This window comes from Juglans microcarpa x Juglans regia, chromosome 7D, assembly GCF_004785595.1.
Source record: "Juglans microcarpa x Juglans regia isolate MS1-56 chromosome 7D, Jm3101_v1.0, whole genome shotgun sequence".
Lineage (NCBI taxonomy): Eukaryota > Viridiplantae > Streptophyta > Magnoliopsida > Fagales > Juglandaceae > Juglans > Juglans microcarpa x Juglans regia.
In genome coordinates, this window is record NC_054606.1 from 4,850,467 (window position 1) to 4,864,419 (window position 13,953).

At 34.3% G+C, this 13,953-nt stretch overlaps 1 protein-coding gene and 2 pseudogenes across 1 annotated transcript; all 3 read right to left on the minus strand.

Moving 5' to 3' along the window:
* Positions 1–829: 829 nt before the first annotated feature.
* LOC121239464 lies at positions 830–2,809 on the minus strand (annotated as a pseudogene).
* A 621-nt stretch (positions 2,810–3,430) lies between these two features.
* On the minus strand, positions 3,431–5,125 carry LOC121239214 (mogroside IE synthase-like). The gene is made up of 2 exons (XM_041136378.1): positions 4,420–5,125; positions 3,431–4,200 (listed from the first exon to the last, which is right to left on the minus strand). The coding sequence occupies exons 1-2, from the start codon at positions 5,068–5,070 to the stop codon at positions 3,472–3,474; spliced, it is 1,380 nt and encodes a 459-aa protein (XP_040992312.1). The 5' UTR covers positions 5,071–5,125; the 3' UTR covers positions 3,431–3,471.
* A 1,026-nt stretch (positions 5,126–6,151) lies between these two features.
* Positions 6,152–7,230, minus strand: LOC121239217 (annotated as a pseudogene).
* Positions 7,231–13,953: the final 6,723 nt, after the last annotated feature.

Below are 13,953 nucleotides of genomic sequence, written 5' to 3' on the forward strand. Positions count from 1 at the left end.
CCGCCCACTTACGACTGTCATGCATTGCTACACAAGACCCCTAAGCTGCCGATCTTTTGGCTTTCGAAACAATATTATCCAAACGAGTGGCGTATGTGTCTCACACGTCTAAACCGTTCATGAGATCCATGTGCTTGAGTTTTCTGTCGTCGTAGGCTAGAGTAGTAGGATCAACGTCCTTGGATCTTTCAGATCCGACCATCCTCCTCTCTCCAACAGTGGTGTGCGCGTGTTTCTCATGCACCTATACAACCATTGACGGTTGTTTGCTGGCGTATCAGACCATCTATCACTGGCTATTTTTCTATATTTCTGCTTCTTTTAACCAAAGATCGTTAAAAAAGAGGAAGTGGGTGTCTCCTTCAACCAAATTGGACCAACAAAGTACAACACAAAACAACCCACTGTGTCTCCAATTTTTGGACTATAACAAACCGCTTCAAGTGACTCCCCCTCATGAGAAAAGGGTGGGGACAAAGTCCTTGGCTCTAGATCCTTTTCTTTTTTTCCTTTTTTTTTTTTTTTTTTTTTTCCTTGTGTTATATATTGGGATATTCTTACCATTCCTTTACCAAAGATCTTGTCATTTAGCGATGGTCAGAACTAAAAGCTCGATGCAATTTTCATCTTCTGTCCTGGTCTCAAAATTATTGCAAGTTTATCAGACAGCAAATGTGTGTGCGTCAAGCGCAAAAATGGCATTAGACATGATTACATAATGGCCTTTGTAACAAGCCCAAATTATGACACATTATTACAGCTCAAGCTGCCGCCAAAAACACATATATAGATGCAACTTGGCAATTAATGGAAGCGAAGATCTGACTAGCTAGGACTTACGAACAACCAGTTTAGCTACAAATGCTTCAATATTTTTGTCGGAACTTCCACCTTTGTCAACAGCCGCTTTTGCCAATTTCCTCCATTTGAAGGCATTTTTCTTTATCTCTTCTCCTCTCTCTCCTTCCATTATCTCCCTTATGCGATGCGCTGCTGCTTCTCGCTTCACTATTAATCCTTTCTCGTCAACTGGAACTAAGAGCTTTCAGCCCCATCTTCCAAAAATCCATAATAAACTTTGCATTTGTGCTTTGGGCTGTCCATTGTGGCATTGCCACCATTGGAACACCGAAGCTCAGGGCCTCCAACGTTGAGTTCCACGCACATTGTCATCCCACTGCCTCGTGTGCTAAGACCTCCAACTGACGGCACCATTGAATCACTTATAATCCCTTCTCCGACGTCTCTTCCACAAAGTTTAGCAGCCGATCAACTGTTGCAAGCCTAAAATTCATTTAAAATGCAAATTAAACAAGATAGCGGAAAGAAAGGGAAAAAAACAAAATAGAAGTTCAGGAACCTAATAATTTATAAGCCCCAGTTAACATGCTTACCTCTTGCTCCAGCTCATAAATCGTGTTGCAAAGAACCCAATCAGCTTTATGATTGGAGAATTGTTCCACAGCCATGTCAAAGAAAGCTGGGTAGGATCCCAAATTAGAAATGAAGGACGTACGGCATGTCCTGAGGTTCAAGAGATGGCGAACAAGGAAGCAGATCGAACTTCTGGCTCTGAAACAGGGAGTTTCAGCTCTCCTTTGGAGGCATGGTAGTATATAATATCAACGTCACAAGATTGAGAGAAAAACGGAGCCCCGAATAACCAAACTTTTTTGCTACGTCTAGAGCCCAAGACAAGAAAGCATCATAAACGATACAGTCATGAACCGGGCAGCCTGAGATAGGATTGGACATTCTCTGCTTGCGCTCTTCCGCCTTCGTCATAGCCATCGGAGATGCTGATCTCGATCGTAATGGAGCTGCCTTCTTTTTGTATGTTCTCTGCATGGAGATGAAGTGGGTGGTAACCAGAGTAACTTCCACTCCTTTGTGCTTCAAACGCTTGGAGAATTCCACCATAGGATATTAATGTGTCCTTGAATTGGATAGGCTAAGATTAAACAATGAGCTCTGCTGGCAATCATATCCTACTCCATTTTTGGACGCAAAACTTTCAGATCTCTCTGTGTTTAAGTTTCTTTTGCCCGTTTACTTCATCATTTTCCATGGTAACTATATTCACTTGGAAATCCAAATCAGCATGAAAGAACACTCAACAGAGAACAGAAGACTAACGGTGCATATTCCGGCCAACTGATTAGGTCCCAGGAGTATGAAGTACTGCGCATGCAATTTGTACACGAAATTTGTTGTTGACTCGTGTGGACTTTATATATGAGTTGGGTTGGACTTGTACACTGAAAAAAAGCATTGGATATATGATTTTAAATAAATGTTGGACGAGAGAAATTAAAATAGATGCGATAGCAACTCAATAATATATAATTCGCAAAGATAAACCAGTACTACTGTAAAATGCTTACAATACCCGGAAAGACTTTAGCTTATAAAAAATCAAATTCAAATTACTCACTTTCAAATATATGATCAGAATTTTCTATAACTTCTTGACCCCTGAATCAAGTTTTACAATTCAAAGAGAGAGAGACATGCTACGTGGAGAAATAATATACAATACTTGGAAAGGCTTTAGCTTATCATGGGAATGATTTGTACAAATACTAAATAGATAAGTCTTATATAAACTATTGTAAAAAAGTAGACCACACCTAACTACTTTTTAATACACCATCCCTTGTGTATTAAGCTAGGGATAGTGACAATGAACATAGATCGTGTGCCCTTTGCATAGTGTCCACAGAGATTAAAAGGTAGAAATGTTATTTTATTCTTAATTCGGTGCGTAGAATACGTATTCCATCTATATCGGTACTTAAATGGTAATATTTAATTTGTAATATTTAAATTTTAAAATTTATCTTTTAAATTAAATTATATTATATAAACACCCAATTAGATGAAGTTATTCCCACCAACTTATAAATATAAATTTTCTAAAATGTATCTCAATTCATGGACCTACATACCGTTCCTTTATCAAAGATCTGTCATAATTTAACTATATATGAGTACTGCTAGAGCTACCGCCGGTAGCATTGGAGCTACCAATAGCTTTAGTATGTGTTTTTTTAATTATTTTTTACAGAGATTTTTTTAATACTTTTTAATATTTTTAAAAAATAAAATAAATTTAGAACATTATTAAAAAATACTTGTTTAATCCTAAAGTAAAAAAAAAAATCATTAAAAAACTAAAAAATTATTATTTTATTTTATTTCGTGGTTAAGAAAGTATTTTTTAATGATATTATGAATTTTTTTATTTATTTTTAAATATTTAAAATTATTAAAAAATTTATATAAAAAAAATAACTAAAAATACACATTCTAGAGCGAGCATTATTCTCAGCGTAAATTATGACATTTGACTTGCAGGGTTACACAAGTACGGCCTTTGTTATAAGCCGAAATTATTACACATTGCAGTTAAGCTGCTGCCAAAAATACTTTTGGATCGGAATTAATGGAAGCGAAGATCTGGCTAGCTAGCTACGGCAAACCAGCAACCAGTTTAGCTACAAATTCTTCAATGTTTTTGTCAGAACTTCCACCTTTGTCAACAGCCTCTTTTGCCAATTTTCTCCATTTGAAGGCATTTTTCTTTATCTCTTCTCCTCTCTCTCCTTCCATTATCTCCCTTATGCAGTGCGCCGCTGCTTCTCGCCTCACTAACCCTTTCTCATCCACCGGAGCTTTAAGTCCCATCTTCCAAAAATCCATAATATACTTTGCATTCGTGCTTTGGTCTGTCCATTGTGGCATTGCCACCATTGTAACGCCCAAGCTCATGGCCTCCAACGTAGAGTTCCACCCACAGTGTGTCACAAAGCATCCCACCGCCTCGTGTGCTAAAACCTCCAACTGAGGACACCATCCAACCACTAATCCCTTCTCCGACGTCTCCTCCACAAAGTTTTTGGGGAGCTTTGCCTCTTCTGAGGCCCTGACCACCCACAAGAAATAGTTGTTGCTCATCCTCAGACCCCATGCTAGTTCTTGCATTTGCTCAGCCTCAAGAGCAGCCATACTCCCGAAAGAAACATAAACAACCGACCCTTTTGGACGATCATTTAACCATTTCACGCAGGCATCGGTGTTTGGTTTAAAGATTTCGAAACCATAGTCTACGTCACCTTCAAGCCGCTTGTCTAAGAACATTGATGGAATAGTTGGCCCCACTGTCCTCAATGGCATTATCTTTGACATCCAATCTACCGCCTACAAAGATATTGAGAAACCGATCAAATATTGCAAGCCTAAAAATCTGTCAAATCCAAATAAAAAACAATATATTTTAACTTCTATATCCCTTTCCTCTCCCAAAAAAAGAGTGAAGAAGAAAGAAGAAAACAAAAGATCATCATTGAAATGCAAGAAAAAAAATAAAAAAGAGTTCAGGAAACTAAATAGTGCACAAGCTCCAGTTAACATGCTTACCTCTTGCTCCAGCTCATAAAACGTGTTGCAAAGGACCCAATCAGCTTTGTGAACATTGGAGAATTGTTCCAAATTCACGTCAAAGAAAGCTGGGTAGGATCCCAAATTATAAATGAAGGACGGCATGTCCTGAGGTTCAAGAGGTGGCAAACCAGGAAGCAAAATTTCTGGCTCCGATAGAGGGAGTTTCAGCACTCCTTTGTGGACATGGTGGTATATAATATCAACAGCACAGGCTTGAGTGAAAAACGCAGCCCCAAATAACCCATACTTTTTGGCTATGTCTAGAGCCCAAGGCAAGACAGCATCGTAAACAATACAGTTAACAGGGCAGCCTGAGCTAGAAAGTTTCTCGAGGAGCTGCGTCAGAGTCTGCGACCCCACTCGACGAAAGCGCTCAAAGTAGGACTGGATGTTCTCTGCCTGCGCTATCCCTCCTTCGTCATAGCCGTCGGAGATGGCCTCGAGTGCAATGGGGCTGGCTTCTTTATGCATGTTCTTGGAGATGAAGTGGGTGGTAACAAGTGTAACTTTTACTGATCCTTTGTGCTCCAAGCGCTTGGAGAATTCGAGCAAGGGATTAATGTGTCCTTGAGCTGGATAGGCTAAGACTAAACAATGAGCTCTGGACGCACTTGTTTCCTTCTCCATTTTCGCAGACACGTCGAGCTTCGAAATCTCTATCTCACACACTCTCTCTCTCTCTCTCTCTGTGGGTGTGTTGGTGCATGTTTAGCACAATTTTTATAGAATATTTGTGGTGGTTGTGAGCTGTCAATAACTTTTTTACGACTATTTCATAATTCATTTTATAATTAATTAATATAATATCGTTCAAATTAAAGCTTTGCTTAAAATGTTTTTTATTTTGAGAAATAAGCGCCAACTATCACTTCATTAAAAATGTATATCATGTTTATTAAACTACCTTTATTTATTATAAAATTATAAAAGAATCGTAAATTGATATTTTTTTTTATTTGAATCAGTCCTAAATTTGGACATGTATACCACATTTTAAGTGATCGTGTGACGTCATGTTTTCGAAAGGTCAGAGAGTTAGCTCTTATTTCACAAGAACATCTTTAATAATAAATAATAAATAAACAAAAATTTTACAAAATGCTTAATTTATTTGTTCAATCCGAAAAATCTGTATGCTTCCACATAAATGCTAAACAAAAATCTCAATGTAACAAATAACATCTCCACAAAGACCTAAATTATTCATAACTTGACGTATCAAAATAACCGCTAGAGATAAAACTACTAAATATGATCCTCTAAAATACTCGTACTCTTAGCACTCAATCATCTATGATCATCAGACTGTTCTAATACTTCATATTCTTGTTCTTCTATTAGATCATAAAAATATCTGAAAAATGTTATAGAGATAAGGAGTGTTTTTTTAATTCTTTTTTACAGAGATTTTTTTAATACTTTTTTATATTTTTAAAAAATAAAATAAATTTAGAACATTATTAAAAAAATTTCTTAATCATAAAGTAAAAAAATCATTAGAAAAATAAAAATTATTTTTTCATTTTACTTCATGATTAAAGAAATATTTTTTAATGACATTATAAATTTTTTTATTTTTTTAAATATTTAAAATTATTAAAAAATTATATAAAAAAATATTTAAAAAATATATAAAAAAACACATACTAAAACTAGCGATAGCTCGCAGCCAGCGGTGGCTCTAATATCATTCTTAGCGTAAATTATGACATTAGACTTGCAGGGTTACACAAGTACGGCCTTTGTAATAAGCCGAAATTATTACACATTGCAGTTAAGACTGCTGCCAACAACCAGTTCAGATACAAACTCTTCAATGTTTTTGTCAGAACTTCCACTTTTGTCAACTGCCTCTTTTGCTAATTTCCTCCATTGTAAGGCATTTTCCTTTTATCTCTTTCCCTCTCTGCCCCTCCATTATTTTCCTTGTGCAATGCTCTGCTGCTTCTCGCCTAACTATCCCTTTCTCATCAACTGGCGCTTTAAGTCCCATCTTCCAAAAATCCGAAATATACTTTGCATTCGTGCTTTGGTCTGTCCGTTGTGGTATTGCCACCATGGGAACACCGAAGCTCAGGGCCTCCAACGTTGAGTTCCACCCACAGTGTGTCACAAAGCATCCCACTGCCTCGTGTACTAAGACCTCCAACTGAGGACACAATTCAACCACTAATGCCTTCTCCGACGTCTCCTCCACAAAGTTTTTGGGGAGCTTTGCCACTTCTGAGGCCTTGACCACCCACAAGAAATAGTTGTTGCTCATCCTCAAACCCCAAGCTAGTTCGTGCAATTGCTCAGCTTCTAGAACGATCAAACTCCCGAAAGAAACATAAACAACAGACTCTTTTGGACAATCATTTAGCCATTTCAGGCAAGAATCGGTGTTTGGTTTGAAAATTCTGAAACCATAGTCTTCGTTACCTTCAAGCCGCTTGTCTAAGAACATTGATGGAATAGTTGGCCCCACCGTCCTCAATGACATTATCTTTGACATCCAATAATCCACCGCCTACAAAGATATTTAGAAACCGATCAAATATTGCAAGCCTAAAAATCTGTCAAATCCAAATAAAAAACAATATAGTTTAACTTCTATATTCCTTTCCTCTCCCAAGAAAAGAAAAGAGAGAAGAAGAAAGAAAAGAGAAGAAAGAAGAAAATAAAAGATCATCATTGAAAGGCAAGAAAAACATAACAAAGAGTTCAGGAAACTAAATAGTGCACAAGCTCCAGTTAACATGCTTACCTCTTCCTCCAGCTCATAAAACGTGTTGCAAAGAACCCAATCAGCTTTGTGAACACTGGACGGCATGTCCAGTGTAACTTCTACTCCTCTGTGCTTCAAACGCTTAGAGAATTCCACCATAGGATTAATGTGTCCTTGAGTTGGATAGGCTAAGGTTAAACAATGAGCTCTGCAGGCACTCGTCTCCTTCTCCATTTTTGGACACAAAATTTGAGTGTTTGAAATCTCTCTGTTTGAGTTTATTTTATTGGGTTTGCAATAATTATACGTAGGAATCTTGGATCGAGACAAAGTATAGCTCACTATATATATATATATATATATATATATGTATAAAGGATACTGCTACGGAATCCACGCTTTATACCAATAATTGACCGATTTGCAACACGTGACGATTAAAAATATTATAAAACAAAAAAAATCATTTTAGATTTTAATACCGCATTCCATCGTACCTCCCTCATCTCGCTCCCTCCAGTACAGAATCAGAGAGTTCGTCCGACGCCATCCTTCCATCTGCACGACAGAGATCTTTTTCCGGCAAAAACCTTTGTTCCCAGCCTACTTCCCTCCTGTTAAGGGTGTAAATTTAAACCAGTAAATTAGAAAATCGGACGGAACCAGACTGGTTGGTCCGGAACCAGTTCCTATATTTTAAAAATCGATAGGAATCGGTCCGGTTTCGATTCCGTAGTTTTCGGGACCGAACCGGACCGAACCAAACCTGTTGAAAAAATATATATATAAATTAATTTTATATATTATACAAAATATTTTATATATATATAAGTTTTATATATAATATATAATTATATATCATATATGAAATAATTTCATATTATAATTTATAAATTATAAAATGAAATGTTAATCTTAAATATAAACATTTGTAATTTGTTTGATTATATGTTATTAATATAATTATATATACGATAATGTTATTATAATTTATAAAATAAAAGTTTAATCTTAAAGATGAAAATTTAATTGATCATATGCTTTAAATATAAAAAATATATATTAAATTATTAATAACATTTTATCATAAGAGGTAACACTTTATTATATATTTTTACATTTTAAAAAAACCGGAAAACGGGATCGGATAGGACCGGAAAAGGGTAAAACCGGAGATACCAGTTTAGGAGGATAACCGGGGCGTAATCGGTTTTGAAAAATGTAAAACTGGTATATACCGGTTCGGTCTTAAATTTTGTCTAAAACCGGATCGGACCGGACCGGTTACACCCCTATCTCCTGCCTCCCTCGCTCTCACATGAATCCGAGCTGTAAGTTTTGTTTTCTTCCAATTTTTTGTTTACATTTCAAACAAGTCATTACTAGATATTGTTGTGGTTTGTCTTTGATGTTAAAATAATGAAATATTTTTAGTGGCTATTTTTCTGAATGTTAAGGTTATCCTATTGCAGTCCACCTATTACATGGAGAAATGATTTACAATACTCGAAAAGACTTTAGCCTATCTCAAAGAAATGATTTGTACAAGCTCCAAATAGATAAACTATATACGAACCCTTGTAAAAAAATAGACTCCACCTTAAAAAAGTGTAAAAAAAACTATTCTTTATTAGTAGGACTCAATTTTTTAAATGGCTTTTATGTCGCATGTCTATTTGAGACTTAGCATTACCCCTCCAAATTATAAAACGTGTTTAGATTAAAAAGTTGAAAATTAAAATTTCCAAATTATAAAACGTGTTTAGATTAAAAAGTTGAAAATTAAAATTTCCAAATTATAAAACGTGTTTAGATTAAAAAGTTGAAAATTAAAATTATAGAGGTGGCTTATTTTTGGCTGGTCCTCAGTACCACGAGAAAGTGATTTTAACTTACAAGAAGTAATAGGCTGTGACCTTTTAATCGATGATAATCTGGGTATTATTAATGGATTATGGAGATACCTACCTCTAAATTAAGGGGTAAAAAACTCAGAGAAGAAAAACATGAAGGCAGCAAATCATTAATTCAGCGTATAAGGTTTGGTCGTAACCAATTAATATTTTACAAAACATGAATTTTGTACCATTTTCGAATGCTACAGATCAGAGTTTTGATAAAATTGTTTTCAAGATTTGAAATTAGGTCATTTCTTACACTCTAATGGTACTTAATTATTAGAGTAACCTAAAACAGTAATCTTATGGTAAGAGTATACATAAAATAAATTAAGAAAAATTATATTCATAAGCCTAGCTCATACACCACACACCTTTTTTGATTTTTTTTTTAATTCTTTTTTCTTACCAAATGTGTGGTACATGGATGATAAGTAGAAGAATTCAATTGTTTTAAGAAGAATTAAACAAAAAAAATTAAGAAAAAAACTTGTGGTGTGTGGTGTATGTGACTTATGAATAACAATACTCATAAATTAAATATGTAGCAGAAGAGATGAAAATAATAATTATATAATATTAATGTTTTCTGAATCATGTGAAGATAACTACAAGTGTCATATTATATATATATATATATATATATATATATATATATTATATAGTGATTCCAATCGTTCGACTTAATAAACACAATATCATACTTTAATATTCACCATGACGCCTTTGATCAAATTAAACTCGTTTTGCATTTGTTTCGAATATGAAACAACAGTGAAGGGCTTCCAACGGCTACAAAACGATTAGTTTCTAGTTAAATTCATGTCTGAATGATAGCCAAAATTGATTAGTCTTTAATTCAGGATCATAATTGTGTGGAGCCAATCATGTATAGACAACTCATTCTATGTACATTTCAAAGTTTTGATTTTCTTCCAAAAATTTGGATTTTTTTTTTTTCCTAAACAAGGAGGGTAAAGAAGGAAAGATAATATAATACTCATGCTAGATCTTTACACCCTTTTGTATTAAGCTAGGGATAGTGGTAATGAACATAGATTGTGTGTCCTTTGCATAGCGTCCACAGAGATTAAGTAAGAGGTAGAAATGTTATTTTATTCTCGGTGTGTACAGCACGTACACCATACTTAAACGGTAATATTTAATTTGTAATATTTAGATTTTAATACTTATCTTTTAAATTAAATTATATTATATAAACACCATATTAGATATAAATTTTCTAAAATGTATGGCCAGTACTCGTCTACCAAACCATGCACTTGAAAATAAACTTCTTCCCGTACTCAAGGACATGGTTTTTGTACCGATAGAAGTCATGTAAACGATTTATTTTTATTTATTTTTGTTTCACTTTTGAATTTTTATAATATCATTTTTTGTTCGTACAGAAAAAAAGAAAAAAAAAAGAAAAGACAGAGAGATTCGATCAGCCATTCGATTCACTTTGTTAGTCAAATTAGCAACTATGGTGGTGGATTGATAAGCCATATTTGTGATCATTCCGGTTTTACTTTTATAAATAAAAGTAGGTGATGGTCTCGAGTGCAATGGGGCTGGCTTCTTTATGCATGTTCTTGGAGATGAAGTGGGTGGTAACAAGTGTAACTCTTACCGATCCTTTGTGCTCCCAACGCTTGGAGAATTCGAGCAAGGGATTAATGTGTCCTTGAGCTGGATAGGCTAAGACTAAACAATGAGCTCTGGACGCACTTGTTTCCTTCTCCGTTTTCGCAGACACACACACACACTCACTCTCTCTCTGTGTGGGTGTGTTGGTGCATGTTTAGCACAATTTTTATAGAATATTTGTGGTGGTTGTGAGCTGTCAATAACTTTTTTACGACTATTTCTTAATTCATTTTATAATTAATTAATATAATATTGTTCAAATTAAAGCTTTGCTTGAAATGTTCTTTATTTTGAGAAATAAGCGCCAACTATCACTTCATTAAAAATGTTATCCAGTTTATAAAACTACCTTTATTTATTATAAAATTATAAGAGAATCGTAAATTGATATTTTTTTATTTATTTGAATCAGTTCTAAATTTGGACCTATATACCACCTTTAAGTAAGAGTGTCAAATCGTGTTAACGGGTCGTATTTGTATCGTATCAATGTATGTACATTACACTTAATGGATACTCACAAACATAATCCGTTAAGGATTTCGTATCAAAATTTCAAACTCGAACAAAACATGATAAGATAACGGGTTGATAGACACAACCCGTTATGACCCGTTAATGAATAAGAAATAAATTGACACGACACGACATGACCCGTTCCGTTTCAACCCGTTAATGTTAATGGGTTGAATAGACACGATACGACACGACTTGTTTGACTTAATTGATTTTATATAAATATTTAAATATAAATAATATCTATAAAAAAATAAAAAACTAACTACAAGTCTAAAATTACAATAAAAACAGATATGATCTACACAATTTGTAATAATATTCATTATTAAAATTACATCCAAAATAAAATAAACAATGTAAATATATTAATGTTACAATCTCAAATATAATAAAAAATTAAAAATACAAATATAAACAAATTTAGAATTTGAAGAAGGAATTAGAACGTCCTCCTTGCCCTTTAGGTCTAAGGATATAAATGTAAATTTAATTTTCTTAACGGGTCATAACGGGTTGACCCGTTAGTGACCTGTTAAGCAATCGTGTCTTAACGGGTCAACCTGTTTTAACCCGATCCCGTTAAAACTAAACCCTAACCCGCTTTTATCGTGTCGTATTCGTATTGAATTAACGGATCGTGTCACATATTGTCACCCCTACTTTTGAGTGATCGAATCTTTCGATTCACATCGACAATTATTGTGTACACGGCTAAAGTCATGGAAGAGTAATTTTTTTATATGGGTATCATTTTTACTCACTTTTTTTAAAAAGAGTATACAGTATTTACACATTTCATAACTGTAAATATTATTTCTTGTCATAGAATGATCGAATCGTACGACCCCAGTAGTTTCAACCTAATCATGTTACAATTAGATCTAGTCATTTTAGAATGGTTAATTAGTATTTTTTTAATGGTTAAGAATGTTTAAAAAAAAAAAACCCACATGTGTGCATATTAGGGGTGTATTTGGTGTCCACCCTAATATTGTTCTAAAAACTGCTTAATTTTAAAATCTCCCTACCACCATTACCTGTTAGAGAAAATAAGTTATTTGCTTTTCATAATGAGAAATACTTTTAATTTTTAAATATGATTTTCATAATGATCAAATCTATAGATTTAATTTTCATAATTATCAAATCTAGAGATTTAATTTTCATAATGATCAAGATAATTTATCTTATCTGATACCCATAAAACTGTTACCTATATTTAATATTCGATCACAGTTAAAAATAACAAAAATATAACCCTCAAAATTTCTTCCCTCATTTTCTTCCTATTTATTTCATTTTCCATCTTATTTAATTTTCTTTCATTAGCTAACCCTTTCTTGAGAGCTGGGATCCATCCCTAACCCTTAAAAGTCCTAGGGTTGTACAAAAATTGACGGGATTGACTGTCGTCGAAGTAGATCGGCCACCAGAGTCTAAAATCGCCAAAGCCGACAGAGAGCCAATCGGATGGAGATATAAAATTATGGAATCGATGCCGACCTGTTCAGTTTCAGTCTGAACCAAACCCAAACCGGCAAATAGGCCGATTATATATATATATATTTATATTATACATGTATATATTAAACGACGTCGTTTCACTTAAATAAGTCAAACGGTGTCATTTTGACTTGGGATTAATAAACCCCCATTATTCTTCTTCCCCATCTTCTTCTTCTCTTTGTATCTTCCTTTTGCAGGTTTGCTTCTTACTACCAACGGCACAGCCCGCCGCTCCCATCTTTCTTCACAACGACATCAAAGGCAAATTGACGAACCGCACTGACTCATGCCGACACCAAGGCTGTCGGTTTTCTTCCCCTTAATCGGCCGATTTTGAACCTCTCTACAAGCCATTGGTGCGGTGTCGATTTTGGACCGAAAACGCACCAACCACATCGATTTTAAGCCCTACTTAAAACTGTCAAGCATTGGATGACAAAGGAGCAATGTAATGATGTGTGGACCCTCGATTTTAAACCCTACTTAAAACTGTAATAAATTCTAAAGAAAGTACTATTCGAAAGTAAATATAAGATATAGCTAAAGATGCAATTGTTTATAACTATTTTACGGTATATTTCACAATCAATTAATTTGATCACGTTATTTTATTAAAAATAAATTTGAATTTTATAAAATGTCCTTTATTTTATATAAAAGTGATAGAAATCCTAAAAAAGTTATTAATTAATATTTCCTTGGAAATAAATTGAAAGAGATCTCGATTGTGTTTGAATCTAGGAAAATTATTACATCTACTCTCAGAACAAAAATAATGGGCTACTCTCATCCGATCAGGACTCCATGTAACATAATTAAAATTTTTAAAATGGAAGTTGTAACCCTTGTAAAGACTTTTCAGATAGGAAAAGTCTACATTTTTTTATCTCAATACTGCTACATAACAAGTCAAACTTTTCAAAAATACAAGTAGAAGACATTCTGTTTGGCTCTCAAGAAAACAACCCATACCAAGACACACACACACACACACACACACACAAAGAGTGAGAGTTCCATACCCAGATGGGAAAAGGGTCTACGAGGTCATGTGCAGCATCTGCTCCTTTGCTTCTTCCTAGATCTTTGGCTAAAAAACTTAAGATTTGGGCAGATCAGTAGTGAAAAATGACCTATGTTAAAGAAAAAAGAGGAGATCTAAGAAAATATTAATCTATCACTTTCACCCCAAAGTCTAAAACCCATCACAACCGAATAATCATGTTT

What these genes read in the sequence shown, in the direction of transcription:
- LOC121239214 (XM_041136378.1), bottom strand. Translation starts at nt 5,070, where the DNA reads ATGGAGAAGGAAACAAGTGCGTCCAGAGCTCATTGTTTAGTCTTAGCC. An exon ending in TTTATGAGCTGGAGCAAGAG is followed by an intron (nt 4,201 to 4,419) that starts GTAAGCATGTTA and finishes ATATCTTTGTAG; the next exon opens with GCGGTAGATTGGATGTCAAA.